Source organism: Martes martes (genome assembly GCF_963455335.1).
Source record: "Martes martes genome assembly, chromosome: 1".
NCBI classification, from domain to species: Eukaryota; Metazoa; Chordata; class Mammalia; order Carnivora; family Mustelidae; genus Martes; species Martes martes.
Window position 1 is genome coordinate 203,013,719 of NC_137888.1, and position 13,441 is coordinate 203,027,159.

The 13,441-nt window shown below is 55.4% G+C and overlaps 1 protein-coding gene across 3 annotated transcripts; it reads left to right on the forward strand.

Moving 5' to 3' along the window:
• The first annotated feature begins 667 nt into the window (after positions 1-667).
• On the forward strand, positions 668-13,441 carry LSM4 (LSM4 homolog, U6 small nuclear RNA and mRNA degradation associated). Of its 3 annotated transcripts, none has more exons than XM_080812749.1 (6): positions 668-776; positions 3,446-3,700; positions 5,305-5,346; positions 7,678-7,776; positions 10,765-10,948; positions 12,788-13,441. In XM_080812749.1, the coding sequence occupies exons 2-6, from the start codon at positions 3,629-3,631 to the stop codon at positions 12,877-12,879; spliced, it is 489 nt and encodes a 162-aa protein (XP_080668875.1). In that variant the 5' UTR covers positions 668-776; positions 3,446-3,628; the 3' UTR covers positions 12,880-13,441. The 3 variants fall into 3 exon arrangements, with proteins under 3 accessions (XP_080668875.1, XP_080668876.1, XP_080668877.1); XM_080812751.1 differs by having other exon boundaries at positions 693-776; positions 3,446-3,654; XM_080812750.1 differs by lacking the exon at positions 3,446-3,700 and having other exon boundaries at positions 677-776.

The window sequence follows — 13,441 nt, forward strand, 5'->3', positions numbered from 1 at the left end:
CTTACCATCTGTCTCCCCACTGGGCTCCTAAATCCCAGGAGGGCCCGTTTTGTCTGGTTTACTCCGTTTCCAGGAACAGGCACATACCAGGTCCTCAATAACTATTGCACGCCTGGGTCCTAAGTGCTCCGTTTGTGCTAGACGCTATTCTAAATGATTTTACCTGGCTTAACTCATTTCATCCTCACTACACCCTAGGACAGACACTGTCATTAAACCAATTTTACAGAGGGGCAAACCGAGGCTCAGAGCGGCACAGTCAGGATTTCAACCTACCAAAAGGCATGCCCTGGATAAGGATCAACTACAATAATGAAAATCAGAAGTGTGGGAGCCTTAAGGGAGGCATTAGACACAACGCAATAACCACGGAGCCTCAATGCCTTCCTTTGCAAATTGTAGCAATATCCGGCTTTGCCCACAGCGTGGAGCCCAGGAGAGCTGCGAGATTTTCACCTGCGCATGCGTCTTTACCCACAAGTCCTCTAGGGCATGCCCACTGGCTCCGCCCCCGCTTTTCAGCATTCACGTCGACACTTTACGGCCCTTTCTCTTATCCCTCCAGCGAGAACACAGCCAACCCTGCCCGTCGTGTCTAGTTGATCCCTCCCTACTCCGCGTGGATTGGTTGCTCTTCCCTCGAGCCCTGCGCTGACTGGCTCGTGTCGCTGCCACTTCATTTCAGCCTAAGTGGCGCGCGGCAGGGCGGCCACCGGCGGACGCGTGAGCGGCGGCAGCGGAAGTGGTCGGTGAGCCCGCTCCCCGCCGACAACATGGTGAGGGCAGGGAGGAGGCGAGGTCTCTCCGGGAGGCGGGGAACGCGGCCGCCGGGGACCCTCGCGGCGGGCGCTGAGGCAGGGGCGACACGGAGCTAGCATGCAGTCAGGGCCTCGGTTCTGCCCCCTGGCATGAGACGGGCGTATTGAGGCCGGAGAGGGCATGGAGGTCTCCCAGCGCATCCAGCCTGTTAGTCCCAGAGGACTTAGAATCGGACGAACGTGTAATCATGTGTTAGCCTAGCTGCTGTCTTTCCACTTTGCAAATGGGGAGCTGAGGCTTGAGAGAGGGGACCTGCCAAAGGGTCCGGTGAATGCCGCAGAATGAGTTCGGACAGGGGAGTGGCTCCGAGTGTATCCGTAGCAGTCTAACTTCATATTATTGGAAAGGGGCCGATCTGAGTTCTCAAATTAAACCAGTTTGAGAATTTCAAGCCTTGCAAGGCACTTTAGAATGTTAGCACAGTCTTCTCTGCTTCTCATTCTGAGGCTGAAAAAGCAGACCTAGAGAGGGGGTTTGGCTTCTCCCTGGATCACACTGGATGTAGTTTCAGGAGAAGGGGTAGCATTTTGAGCCAGGAGTGGACTAACTGCATCCTTCCAGTTCAGTGAAGGAGAAATTGAGGCCCTGACGGGAGCCCTTTCCAGAACCATGCTGCTCTCCAATCTCGAAAGTTCTAGGTTTAGGTCAGAGAGTGCCTCTGCCTTCAGCGTTTGGACAGGGAGTTGCGTCTGGCTGACTCAGTCGGTAGAGCCTGGAACTCTTGATCTCAACGTAGTGAGTTCAAGCCCCACGTTGGGCCTGGAGCTTACTTAAGAAAAGTATGGAAGGGAAACAGGACTACACAAATTCAGAGCCACGCCTTGTAGGAGAGGTGCAGGAGAGTGCCTGGCCCATCAGCTCCAGAGTCACTCTGAAGGTCACTAACATATTTTTCGGAGCTGAAGGTTAGTGGAGATTCGTCCTAAATACTGCTGGCTGGCGCAGGAAATGAGAGAGGGAGTGGGTTCCTCTGTGCTGGAGGGGAGTTGGCCTGAGGGGATGGGCGGAACTGGAAGCTTCCGCCTTAAGCTCCTTGGAGACTGGACCTGTTATTTTATCTCTGATACAGTTCTGGAGCCTAGAACAGAGCTTGTGCAAAGAACAGACTCTGTCAGCCTGAAGAATGGCCAGGAAGGGGCAAGGCATGGTACATTCCCAGTTCCCCAAGGTCATGATGGTGTCGGAAATAGGGGTCTGAGGGTGTGTGTGGAGAGAAGATGGGTCTCCCTAACATCTTCTTGAATTGGGAGCCTCAGGAAGCCACGTGGTCTAGTCTTAGATTGGTCTAGATCTAACAACCAGACCCCAGACATTCTGAAAAAGCCCAGAGGAAAGGCTGCTCTTTCCTGAAGCTTTTGATTTTCCCAACTCCAGATGGCCCTGTCTCCTCCTGAACAGTGTTCTAGCCAGTCCCATCTCAGCACCTTCAAGAACTTCTTCCCCACCAAGTTTTTTTAAGTTCTTGGGGATCTTCCTTCCCCTTCCTCTTTCCTTTGTCTCCAGCAGTTTGGGGATGACGATCTGGAAAATGGCAAGATGTGGATGTTGCTCCAGACTGTTGCAGCCTTGGAGGACTGTCCCTCCCAAAACCACCTCTCCCCCTCTGAGCCTCTCCTTTTTTATTTGATTTGATAGCCAGCACAAGCACGGAGAGTGGCAGGCAAAGGCAGAGGGAGAAGCAGACTCCCTGCTGAGCAAGGACCCCCCCCCCGCCCCCACACACACACTTGGGGCTTGATCCCAAGGCCCTGGGATCATGGGCTGAAGGCAGATGCTCGACTGACTGAGCAATCTGGGCACCCCTGAGCCTCTCCTTTTCTTATCTGTGGGTTGGGGCAGGTTTCCCACCCACACCAGGTGCCTCCCTGTGCATTTTCTTGTGTATTTGTTCAGCAAATATTTAGTGAGTCCCTCTTGAGTGCGTGGCCCCTGAACTCGGCACTGGACAGAGTCCACACCCTTTTGAGTTTTCCAGTCTGGCGGGGGAGACATAATAAACAAGATAATTAGAGACTGGCAGTGTCCTATAATGGAAGCAGCAGGGGGTGGCCCAGGTGGAAATCTCAACCCCTAGATGAGGTTATTATGAGGGCCTGGCCAATTGAGTTAAGAGGTGAGGTGACCTGTGAGTAGCTACCAGCCTGGGGAAGGACAGCCCAGGGCGAGGGAGCTGCGGGAACAAAGGTCAGAAGGCAGGCTTGGGCGTGGCTAGTGAGAAACAGAAGGGGCTACTTCCTGGAGCTGGCTTGGCCTTGTGACTCTGTTGGGGGAGTGTTGGGAGCAGGTGTGGGTCACTTCTGTGTCTTAGACGTCCTTTCAGCTGTTTTGTGAATAGGGCACTGCCAGTGACAATCAAGGAAGCCATGGGTTCTCCAGGGCTGTGCTGCCAGTAGTTGGGACAAGGGAGAGGCCAGCACGGGCACAGGAGCTGCACACACCATAAGAGGACTCCTGGGGGGCCCCTGCTGACAGGCTTCAGCTTAATTTCGTGGGCTTTCTCAGGATCTTGCTGTGGTGTCCCTGGGAAGGTCCCTCCCACTCTGGCCATTGGTCCCTTGTCTAGAGGGGCCTTGGCGATACTTCTCTGCGGCTCAGTGCTGAATCCGTCCTCATTCTCGCCTTCCAGGCCTTGTCCTGTCCCCTCTCAGGTGATCTGGAAGAAAGACCCGTGTGTGTCATCGCCCTGGTCCACATTCCTGTCTTGGACACAAGAAAACAGTCTTGCTCAGGAAAGCCTGAGGCTTCGCCACAGTAAAAGGCGACTGAGGCTCACGGCCCCAGTGTGTGAGTGGGAGCCTCCTGGTTTTCCATGGCTCTCTGCTCCCAGGCACCCAGGTACCATCGCACAGATGAACTCCAGATGAGAGGGCTGGAGCCTCAGGTTGGTTAGGCCGGGGGCCCCAGCCTGCATGCTGGTCCTCCTTTAAGCAGCCACCCCTTCTCCACGTGCCCCTTCTTCCTTTTTACCAGGAAGCCAGTGCAGGAAGTGGGCATGGGCCTGGCTTCCTGCAGCCACTGGACCTCCCCTAGGCAGCTCTTCTCAGGAAAGGCTGTGGGATGTGGGAATCCCCCTCGAGCCTTTCCATGGCAGCTGTCCTGTGGGGGTTGAGGGCCATTTCTGGACTCCATTTCCCCCCACCTAGAGAAGCAGCCGCCCTGCGTTGGGAGTGTGAGGGCAGGCTGAGACTCCCCTGCAGCGAGCTTCTGGGGGGAAGGCTGACTGAGAATTCCAAAGCTGGGGCAAGGCGTGGTGAAGCTCCCGTCTTCCCCGAGGCAGTGAGTGTCTCATCTGTGGGACCCTCAGACCAGAACCTTCATTTGACCTTGCTGGATGGGCTGTCATTGGATCCTGGACCTAAGCAGTACCACCCGAGTCGTCCTCCTTGAGGCTGAGAGGCAGGCCCCAGTGTTGTATGGGTTGTGATTTGTGTTCCCAAAATGAAAAGAGCTGATTTTTTAGTATCTTGAAAGCTGACTTTATGTGGGTGAGTTTTAAAAAATTGCATCTCTTATATGCCATCACATTTGTAGTAATGACAGATTTTTCCCCCCACCGGAATGTTTTTTTCTCCTTTTCTGAAGAATTCTCTCTGAAAACCCACCTCAAATGTAGTCACCATAGATCAAGGTTGATACTCCACTGCCTGGCAGAATCACTCGGTCCAGTCGGGGCTTCCCTTTGAGGTGTGGGCTTGGCATGACCTGATTTCCAGCCAATGGGGTTCTCTTTACTGACTCTGTAGTGCCAGGCGAGTTCCTCAGTCTCTTCAGCCTCGGTATCCCCATCTGTAAAGTAGGTGTGACAGTAACTGTATATGAGGATGAAAATGAAAGCTGCATCTTTAAAAAAAAAAAAAAGATTTTATTTATATGAGAGAGAGAGGGCCTGTGCATTTGGCGGGGGGAGCGGGGAGCAAGGGATATGCAGACTCCCCACTGAGCGCAGAGCCTGACACGGGGCTCAATGCCAGTACCCCAAGATCACCACCTGAGCTGGAGTCAGATGCTTATCCTACTGAGCCACCCAGGCGTTCCAAAAGAGCTACATGTGTTAATGTGGGTGCATCTCAGGGACATCAGTCGAACAAAAAAGGCAGGCAGGAGAAGGACCCGTGTGCTATGGCACTAACCAGCATGGCAGGCTAGGCCCTCTCCTGTCAAGGGTGTGGATATAGGTAACACGAGTTATAAGGAAATGCCCAGAACGGGCAGCACCAAGACCAGATGACTGCTGCCTCTTAGATTGGGCATGGGGGAGTGTTCCAGGCTTTACGTCCTAAACTGGGAGGCAGGTGTGTGTCCTGGGGCTGGGCCGAGTTAGGAGCGTGCATTTTCTGTCAGGGGGTTAGGGCTGTGTGCCCCTGTATCTCCCCCGCACAGCGATGAGCTGGCAGATTGGTGAGATTGGAGTCCTAGCCCCTCCCCGGGGGGCCGTGGCCCCTCAGTGCTGATCAGACAAGTTACAGGCCCCTGTTTGCCTTACAGCTTCCCTTGTCACTGCTGAAGACGGCTCAGAATCATCCCATGGTGAGTACATGCCTGTCAAGGGCAACGAGTTTCAGCGGGGACCAGCCTCAGCACAGGACAGGGACACTAGGCCAAGGGTGAGGGGCCTCCAGCCAAACCTGCGTCCTGCCTGCCCACAAAACAGCCGCTTGTCCTCTTCTCCCTCCTACGCGTGTCAGGACTTGTTTTTAGTTCTGCTTATAAAAGTAATACGTACTTATTAAAAACGTTAAACACTAGAGGTGCGTAGAAACTAGAAGCTCGTCATTACTCTTGCCAGCAAATTAACCATATCTTTGATATATGCTCATTCCGGCTTTTTTTTTTTTTTTTTTTTTTTTTTAAAGTAAGCTCTGTGCCCAACATGGGGCTCGAACTCACAGAGCCAGGATCAAGAGTTGCATGTTTCACCAACTGAGCCAGCTAGGTGCCTTGCACATCCAGGCTTAACATACATTTAGAAACAGGAATGTGAGAGGGCACCTGGGTGCCTCAGTTGTTAAGCATCTGCCTTTGGCTCAGGTTATGGTCCCAGGGTCCTGGGATCAAACCCCACATCAGGCTCCCTGCTCAGCGGGAAGCCTGCTTCTCCCTCTGCCTCTGCCCCTGCTTGTGTTTCCTCTCTCGCTGTTTCTCTCTCTGTCGAATAAATAAATAAAATCTTTAAAAAATAAATAAAATTTTAAAAATAAAGAGACACGAATGTGATTTTTTATTTTTTTTATTTTTATTTTTTTTTAAATTTATTTATTTGTTAGAGCGAGCGAGCACAGGCAGAGTGGTAGGCAGAGGCAGAGGGAGAAGCAGGCTCCCCGCCGAGCAAGGAGCCCGATGTGGGACTCGATCCCAGGACGCTGGGATCATGACCCGAGCCGAAGGCAGCCGCTTAACCAACTGAGCCACCCAGGAGTCCCTCGAATGTGATTTTTTAAAAACACAAATGGGATCACGTAACACGTTATTCCCTAAATGACTTTTGCCGTTAATGATAACAGTTTTTTTCCTTCTTCTGAAGTTCTTATTTATTCTTTTATTTAAGGCATCTCTGCACCCAGCATGGGGCTTGAATTCATGATCCCGAGATCAAGAGACAGACACATGCTCTTCCCACCGAGCCCACCAGGCGCCTTTACAGTTCAGCCTTTTAACATGTACAACTCAGGAGTATTTAGTACATTCATAGCGTCATAAACCACCACTTCAATGTAGTTCCAGAACATTCCATCACCCCAGAAGGAAACCCCATCCCCTTTCCCCAGTCCCTGGCAACCACTAATCTGCTTTTTGTCCGTGGATTTGCCTGTCCTAAACATTGCCTGTAAATGGGATCGTACAGTGTGTGGCCTTTTGTGTGTGGCTTCTTCAGCTCTGCGTGTTTTTCGAGATTCAGCCACATTGTCTCATGTGTCAGGGCTTCCTTCCTGATGGCCTTGGCCATGTGGTACCATACTGTGTGGACATACTACATTTTGTGTCTCCACTTGTCTGCTGGTGATGGACATTTGGGTGGTTTTTACTTCCTGTCTGAATATTTTGGTTGCCATGAACATTTGTGCACACATTTTTTTTTAATTTTATTTTTCATTTATTTGAGAGAGAAAAAGAGCACACAAGCGGCAGGAGGGGCAGAGGGAGAAGCAGACTCACTGCTAAGCCAAGAGCCCAACATGGGGCTCAGTCCCTGGACCCCAGGATCATGACCTGAGCCCAAGGCAGATGCTTAACCAACTGAGCCCTCCAGGCGTCCTTTGTGCGCACATTTTTGCATGGATGTTTGCCTTTATTTCTCTTGGGGAGATACTTGAGTCGATTCTTTCTCAAGTCTCAGCGGAGCTTCAGATGGTGGGCTACCTTGGTGTTTTCCCAGAACACATTAGAATAGATGAGTAACTCTTGGACTGAAAAGGTGTTTCCGGACCACCAAGGCTTGTACACGTGCTGTCAGAGAACACCTGCCCCCAGGCCCCTGTCTGGACTGACTAAGATGTGTCCCCCTGGCTGTTCTGAGTCAGCGGCCACTGTTCCTCTAAACTTGCTCTTTCCTTTAAAGTTTTATAGAGGATTTTTTTGTGGGTTTTTTGCTTTTTTGTTTGCCCAAAAAAATCTGGTTTCATCATAGAAGACTGCAGTGCCCAGCAAAATGTAGAGGATGCCAAACATGTCACCCGTAAGATGGGCCACTGGGGGCAGTAGAGGAGGAGGGGACAGTACTAGGCACCATGTGCTGTGGCCACCCGGTCCCCCAAGGTCCCGTGTCTGGATGAGGCCCAGGTGGTAGTCACCTAGCACTTAGGGGTAGGACTGCCCTTCCCTTGGGGCCCATGGCTGACTTGGGGTTCATTTCTCTTGCAGTTGGTGGAACTAAAAAACGGGGAGACATACAACGGGCACCTGGTGAGCTGTGATAACTGGATGAACATTAACCTTCGAGAGGTGATCTGTACATCCAGGGTAAGTGCCCTGTACCTACCGCCTGAGGGCCCTCTGACCCACCAGGTCAAGCAGGGCCAGGCTGGCATAGGGACTGCGGGTGTTATGGCCTCCAAGTGCCAACTCTCAGCATCCTCCGTGGAGTGAAGGCCCCTCCCTGCCCTTGTGGGTGGAGTGGGGAGGGGCATAGCTCAGCCAGGTCTTCCTACCACGGCGAGGCTTACAGAATGGGTGGGGCTTAGGAGGGGCGGGACCTGAGGGACTGGGCGGGGTGGGGGGGCAGAAGGGCAGGGTTCCAAGTCCCTCTAGTGCCCTGGACTTTGCACCTATGGGGATGCTGCCCCATCCCCCCACTGCTGCTGCCAGTCCTAAACAAGAAGGTCTTAGGCGGGGGGGGGGGGGGGGGGGGGGCACTTCTGGTTACAAATCCCTAGTGTGCAGGTAGGGGTGGCCTCTAAGACAGGCCTGACCTTGCTTGTCAGCCCCTGCTGCCTTTGGTCCTGGCTGTGGACATCACCAGCCAACCAGGCCAGGGTGGTGTGGCCGTGGGATATCCAGGCCACCAGGGGGCGAGGGCAGCCCTGTGGCCCTGTGGCCCTGTGGCCCAGGAGACTTGTTTACCTCTGGAGGCTTGAAACCAGGAAGTGTAGGGCCAGGAACACCACCTGGTGGGCCAGGGCTGGGGAACAGTTCTCTAGGGTCACAGGCCTTCCAAACCCTCAGAGCAATGAGGACGATGACCGTGGCGAAGGCAGGGCGCCCCACTGTGCACCTGTGCTGTGGTGGGCTGGGGCTTGCCTCCTGCCTTGATTCCAGTCTCCAACCGCCTGTTGGCGACAGCCCCCTATATTACAAGGGAGGAAAGTGCACGCGGGCCCAGCCAAGATGGGGCTGTCTTGAGCTCATGGGCAGGTGCCCCTGAGGCTTGCCATACCAGAGTACAGCAGAGCCCTAGGCAGCTCATCTCGCCCCTGGTCGGTCCTCCTGGATGGCCCACATCCAGCAGGCAGACTGGTAAGTGTGACTGTCTCCCCTCTCCTGTGAGGCTCTGTGCCCTGCATCTTGTGATGTATATTATGCGAGGTCTTCCACTAGAAACTTCCTCCTGGTTTGCCTGCTGCACTTGTGGCAGCAGGGGTCTGGGCAGCTCCAGTGTGACTGTAGCAGCCATTGCTGTAGTGCATAGCTGAGCGCGGGGCCAGTAAGTCTGTGTCCCCCTCTGGGACCTGGAAGCAACCATGGGTTCGCAGAGCAAGGTCGGCCGACCTCCGTAGCCAGCAGAGACTGGACATGTGGCTCCTCCTGGGTAGTCCCCCCTCTGACCTGCTGGTTGCAAGGAGAGGCTGGTGTGAGGTTCAGTGTCACTTGGGCTGTCCAGCGTCCTCCCCTGTAAACGGGGTAGCAGCCCATCCCCAGGGCAGCAGCCTGGGCAGGACGCAGACACGCAGGACTGAGAAAGCCCTGGAGAGCCAGGATTGGTTGGAGAGTGGTTAGCTCAGGTTGCTTGGCTCTTGCCATGGAACACAGAGTAAGCTCTGGTTCCTGCAGGGGGTGTGCTGGGCCCAGCTCGTCCTCGGCTAAGGGAGCGCCAAGCCCTGAGCTTGCATGGAATCATTATGTTTCTGTCAGGCTGTAAGTTTGCATCCCTGAGGACTTGGGCCCTTGCCTACCCTTCCTGGGAAAGGAGTGCTTGAGACCTCATGGGGTTCCAGTGTAGGTTGGGGGCTTATGTACATTCCTGGTAAGAGTTGGCCTTTGAGCTTTTCCCTTTGTCCTATTGAGTGTCTCTGCTGCGCCAGACCAGCCTGAGCCAGGCACTGGTGACGAGTGTCATGCTTGAGGACTCTGGGCCTTTCAGGGTGGCTAGGAACAAGACCTATTGGGGGTCAGAGTTAGCTACACACAGAAAAGTGAGAACAGCATGTGCAACGTGCTGGGGGCAAGACGCCCACTGTATGTGTTCCAGAAATTTCCATCTGGAAAGCACGTCATTGAGAGCTGAGCGAGGGCAGCCAGGGTGGGGCTGGATCTTAGGCCCTCGGGAGCCACACTGAGGAGTTTGGACTTTGTCCTTGGGCCAAGGGGGCCCTGATTGGGTCCTAAGCAGGGAAATGTCTTGGTCTGATTTCTAGGGATGTGGGGAGCGGAGAGGGCTGCCAAGACTTCTGGCTCAGGGCACCAGGGGTGGGGCTGGAGAACTAATCTGAACGAAGAAGCCCCGGGCTCCTGCCCAAGGGCAGCAGGAGGGGCTGTGGGGGAAGGCCTTGTGCTGGTCACAGGGTACATGGTGGTGGGGGCTGGGGGGGGGAGGCAATTGACGTCCTAGGACCTTCAGGGTTGGCGTTGCTCCAGAATCTGTGACTTTGCAAGCCTCCTAATCTCTCAGGCCTTAATTAGCTCCCCTGAAAACTGGCATCATTGGTCACTGCCCCTGACCAGCCGTGGGCTCACCTCCCCACCTGCCTCCCACCCTCTTCACTGGTCACACACAGTCTCTATCCCACTTACCTGTGTCCCACACCCACCTCAGAGTCCATCAGGAGATAAGTGGATGAATGAATGAGTCAGGGCACATAGAGAGGGTTCCAGAAGGTAGGTTCCAAAGACCCGGGGCAGGAGGTTGGAGGAGCTGGGCTGTGGCTGGGCTGTGGCAGTGCCTGGTGCGAAGGTCCGCAGCCTTTTCTCGGCTTTGGGCTGTAGGTAACAAACCCCATCCCGCACTGGAGGACAGGCTGAGGATGAGGAAGCTACCTGATGTGATTCTCTGCCCCTTCCTGGGTAACAGGGGACCATGAGTCTGGAGAGAGTCCCCTGGAAGACAGCTCCCCCATGCCCACGTCAAGTCTGGGACTGAGAACTGTGCAGGGGGGATGCCAGGCACAGGCAGGCTAGGACGATGACCCAGGTGGGAACGAGGGCACGAGAGCACAAATGCACCCTGGTCCTTGGCGCCCACTCTGCAAGGACCTCCCCCCACCCCCGATTGGAGACTCACCCCCTCTCACACAGGACGGGGACAAGTTTTGGCGGATGCCGGAGTGCTATATCCGCGGCAGCACCATCAAGTACCTACGCATCCCTGACGAGATCATTGACATGGTCAAGGAGGAGGTGGTGGCCAAGGGCCGCGGTCGCGGTGGCCTGCAGCAGCAGAAGCAGCAGAAGGGCCGAGGCATGGGGGGCGCTGGGAGAGGTAGGTCCTTCTCTCCCCTCCTCTCCCTCCTCCCACCCCCACCTCCCACCCAGCAGGCTAGGCCGCAGAGTCTGCCCAGGCCTTGCCGCTGAAGGGTGACTGCAGCACGTGGCAGCCATCCCGTCCCAGTGTTGACATTCCTGGGTGGTGCCGTCATGGTGCCACAGGCCTGGCTCTGAGCCCCCTCCGCAGAGCTGGGGGTTATGACTCACGGGCCTCCTCTGGTGCGGGGCGGCCCATGCTGCTGTTCGCCACCTGCCTCGGACCCCGCAGCCCCAGCCTGGGAAGCCTGGTGTAGTCCCGACGGGCAGTGCTGACCCCCCCCACCGCCCTGGGCCCTGGTGCCCAGCAGCAGCCCTCCATGCTCCTGAAGCCTGGCTCTGGCCCAGCAGACAGACACAGTGCCCGTGCAGACCTGGGGCTTGAGCCCTCACCCAATGGCCGCCTGTGTCTCCTGGCAGGTGCTCTGGGCACAGTGTGCCACCTCCCTGGCTCGTTGACCCTCCACAGGGAGAGTCTGGTTGGTTCCCGCCTCACCAAGGCTGCTGGCGGGGATCCTGGCTCAGGGCCTGGCACGAGCCCCTTCCCTGCTGTCACTCCTTTTCACAAGGCCAAGTTCATGCCTTTTTGATAAACTCCCCTCACCCTACCCGCCCCTGCCCCTCGCCACTGAGACTATAAATCTGGCATAAACTTGAGTTTGTTGTGTAGACAGCTGGGGATTGAGCCTAGAGGCCATCTGCAGACCCTCCCTCCCCCCACACCCCCCTCCTCTTGGAGAGCCCTGGCTTTGTCTCTTCCATCTGGAGGGGCCTTCCGTGTGCCAGGCCCAGGCTCCCCCCTGGGGGCTCACAGGCAGGGCCAGGAAGGATACAAGAGCCGGCCCTGAGCTGAGGCTCACGTGACAGCCAGGAGTGAGACAGAGGGAGGGGTCAGGAGGCCACAGCAGGTGGGGAGGTTGCCAAGAACTAGGGGCGAGCAGGGCCCTTTCCATATCTAAGGGCCAGGCTCTTCATGCTGGAGGCCACCACTGTTGAGTGAGCTGCCCAGAGGAGCAGGGAGGGAGGGAGGAGTGATGGCTTGGGCCACTCTGAAGAGAGACCATGGGGCCCTCGGCAGCGGGTGGAAATCTCACCCTGTGTGGCAGAGCTGCCCTTGGCAAAGCTGGGCTTGCCCCGGGGATGGTGAGGGCAGGCAGGGATGGGCCTCCCTCCCTGTGGGATCCACATCATGTTTGTGGTAGAAGGGCGACTGTGTGCACCTTTCTGTGTCCCCATGCCGCCCTGGTCCTCCTAGGACCTCCTGGGCTGGGCTGTGTTCTGTCCCTGATTACTCAGCCTCCGACACAGCTCCTACCTTGGGCTCCACGTATCTTAGAAGCACAGCTCCATCACTGGCTGGCCGAGGTTAGAAGGCAGGGAGTTCCCCTGTCCCCACTCCTGGGCCGGACACACACAATCTCCCAGTTGTTTCTCTGTGGATGTGGACAGTGCTGGAGAAAGAGGGAAACCTGGGTCCTTAGAACTGGGGGCCTGTGGCTGGCCCCCTGGGCTCAGTCCTGCCCCTATTCTGCCTCGTGCTCTCTTCTTCCGGGAAACCATCTGGCTTTGTCCTTCTGATGACTGCCCCCTACCCTGGCCCCACTCCCTGTCCCAGGAAGCCTGCCCCAAGCCCTAGTGTGACTTAGAGCTGACCTCTTTCCTCCCTGGCATCCCTCGTAGCCCTTCGGAGCTGGTCTTGTCCCTTGTCAACACTGAGAACTTTCTGGAGCACCACCCCCACGTTCTCAGCTGGGCTTCCAAACCCAGCTCTGCTACAGCCCCCTCCTCTGTCTCACAGGTGTGTTTGGTGGCCGGGGCCGCGGTGGCATCCCAGGCACAGGCAGAGGTCAGCCGGAAAAGAAGCCAGGCAGACAGGCGGGCAAACAGTGAGCCGCCCTCCGTTCCCCAGAGACTGAGCTGCCACACTGCTCGCCAAGGCTGTGTTTCTACTCTCTGATTCACAAGTGTGTTCAGAACAAAAAGAAGCAGGTGTTGGGGAAGAGCCCCCCTCTCCGCCTGTCATTCTGTGATCCTTTTTACGTAGAGTATCCCCCGCCTTTTTTTTTAAGCCAGCAGTTTTGCAGTTGGATGTGTTCGGTGTGTTTGGTTTTTCTGAAGCCGCAGCTGACTTGATTCCTGGAAGATTCTGTGTTTAATGTGTCTTTAAAGCCCTCGCTCTTGTTTTAAGGGCGGGCACTTTCCAAGCAGGCTTGTTTTGCATTTTGAGTTGGATCCTCGTGTGGTGAGCAGACCGGAGGTTTTTATTTTAAGCTCTTTGCACTGAGATTGACAGCCTTGGGAGCTCCCTGAAACACGGACCTCAGGATTGCCTTTTGAAAACAAACACATATGAACGTATGCCACAGAACATTGTGGACATTGCTGGGCCCTGCCCCTTTGCCTCCTCTCTCCCTGTTTGTGTTACAAAAATAAAAACACATAAAACTACAAA

Coding starts and splice junctions, on each gene's coding strand:
- LSM4 (XM_080812749.1), top strand. CDS start 3,629: ATGGCTCTCTGCTCCCAGGCACCCAGGTACCATCGCACAGATGAACTC. Junction 7,777..10,764: donor AGGTGATCTGTACATCCAGG/GTAAGTGCCCTG, acceptor CCTCTCACACAG/GACGGGGACAAGTTTTGGCG. Junction 10,949..12,787: donor CATGGGGGGCGCTGGGAGAG/GTAGGTCCTTCT, acceptor TCTGTCTCACAG/GTGTGTTTGGTGGCCGGGGC.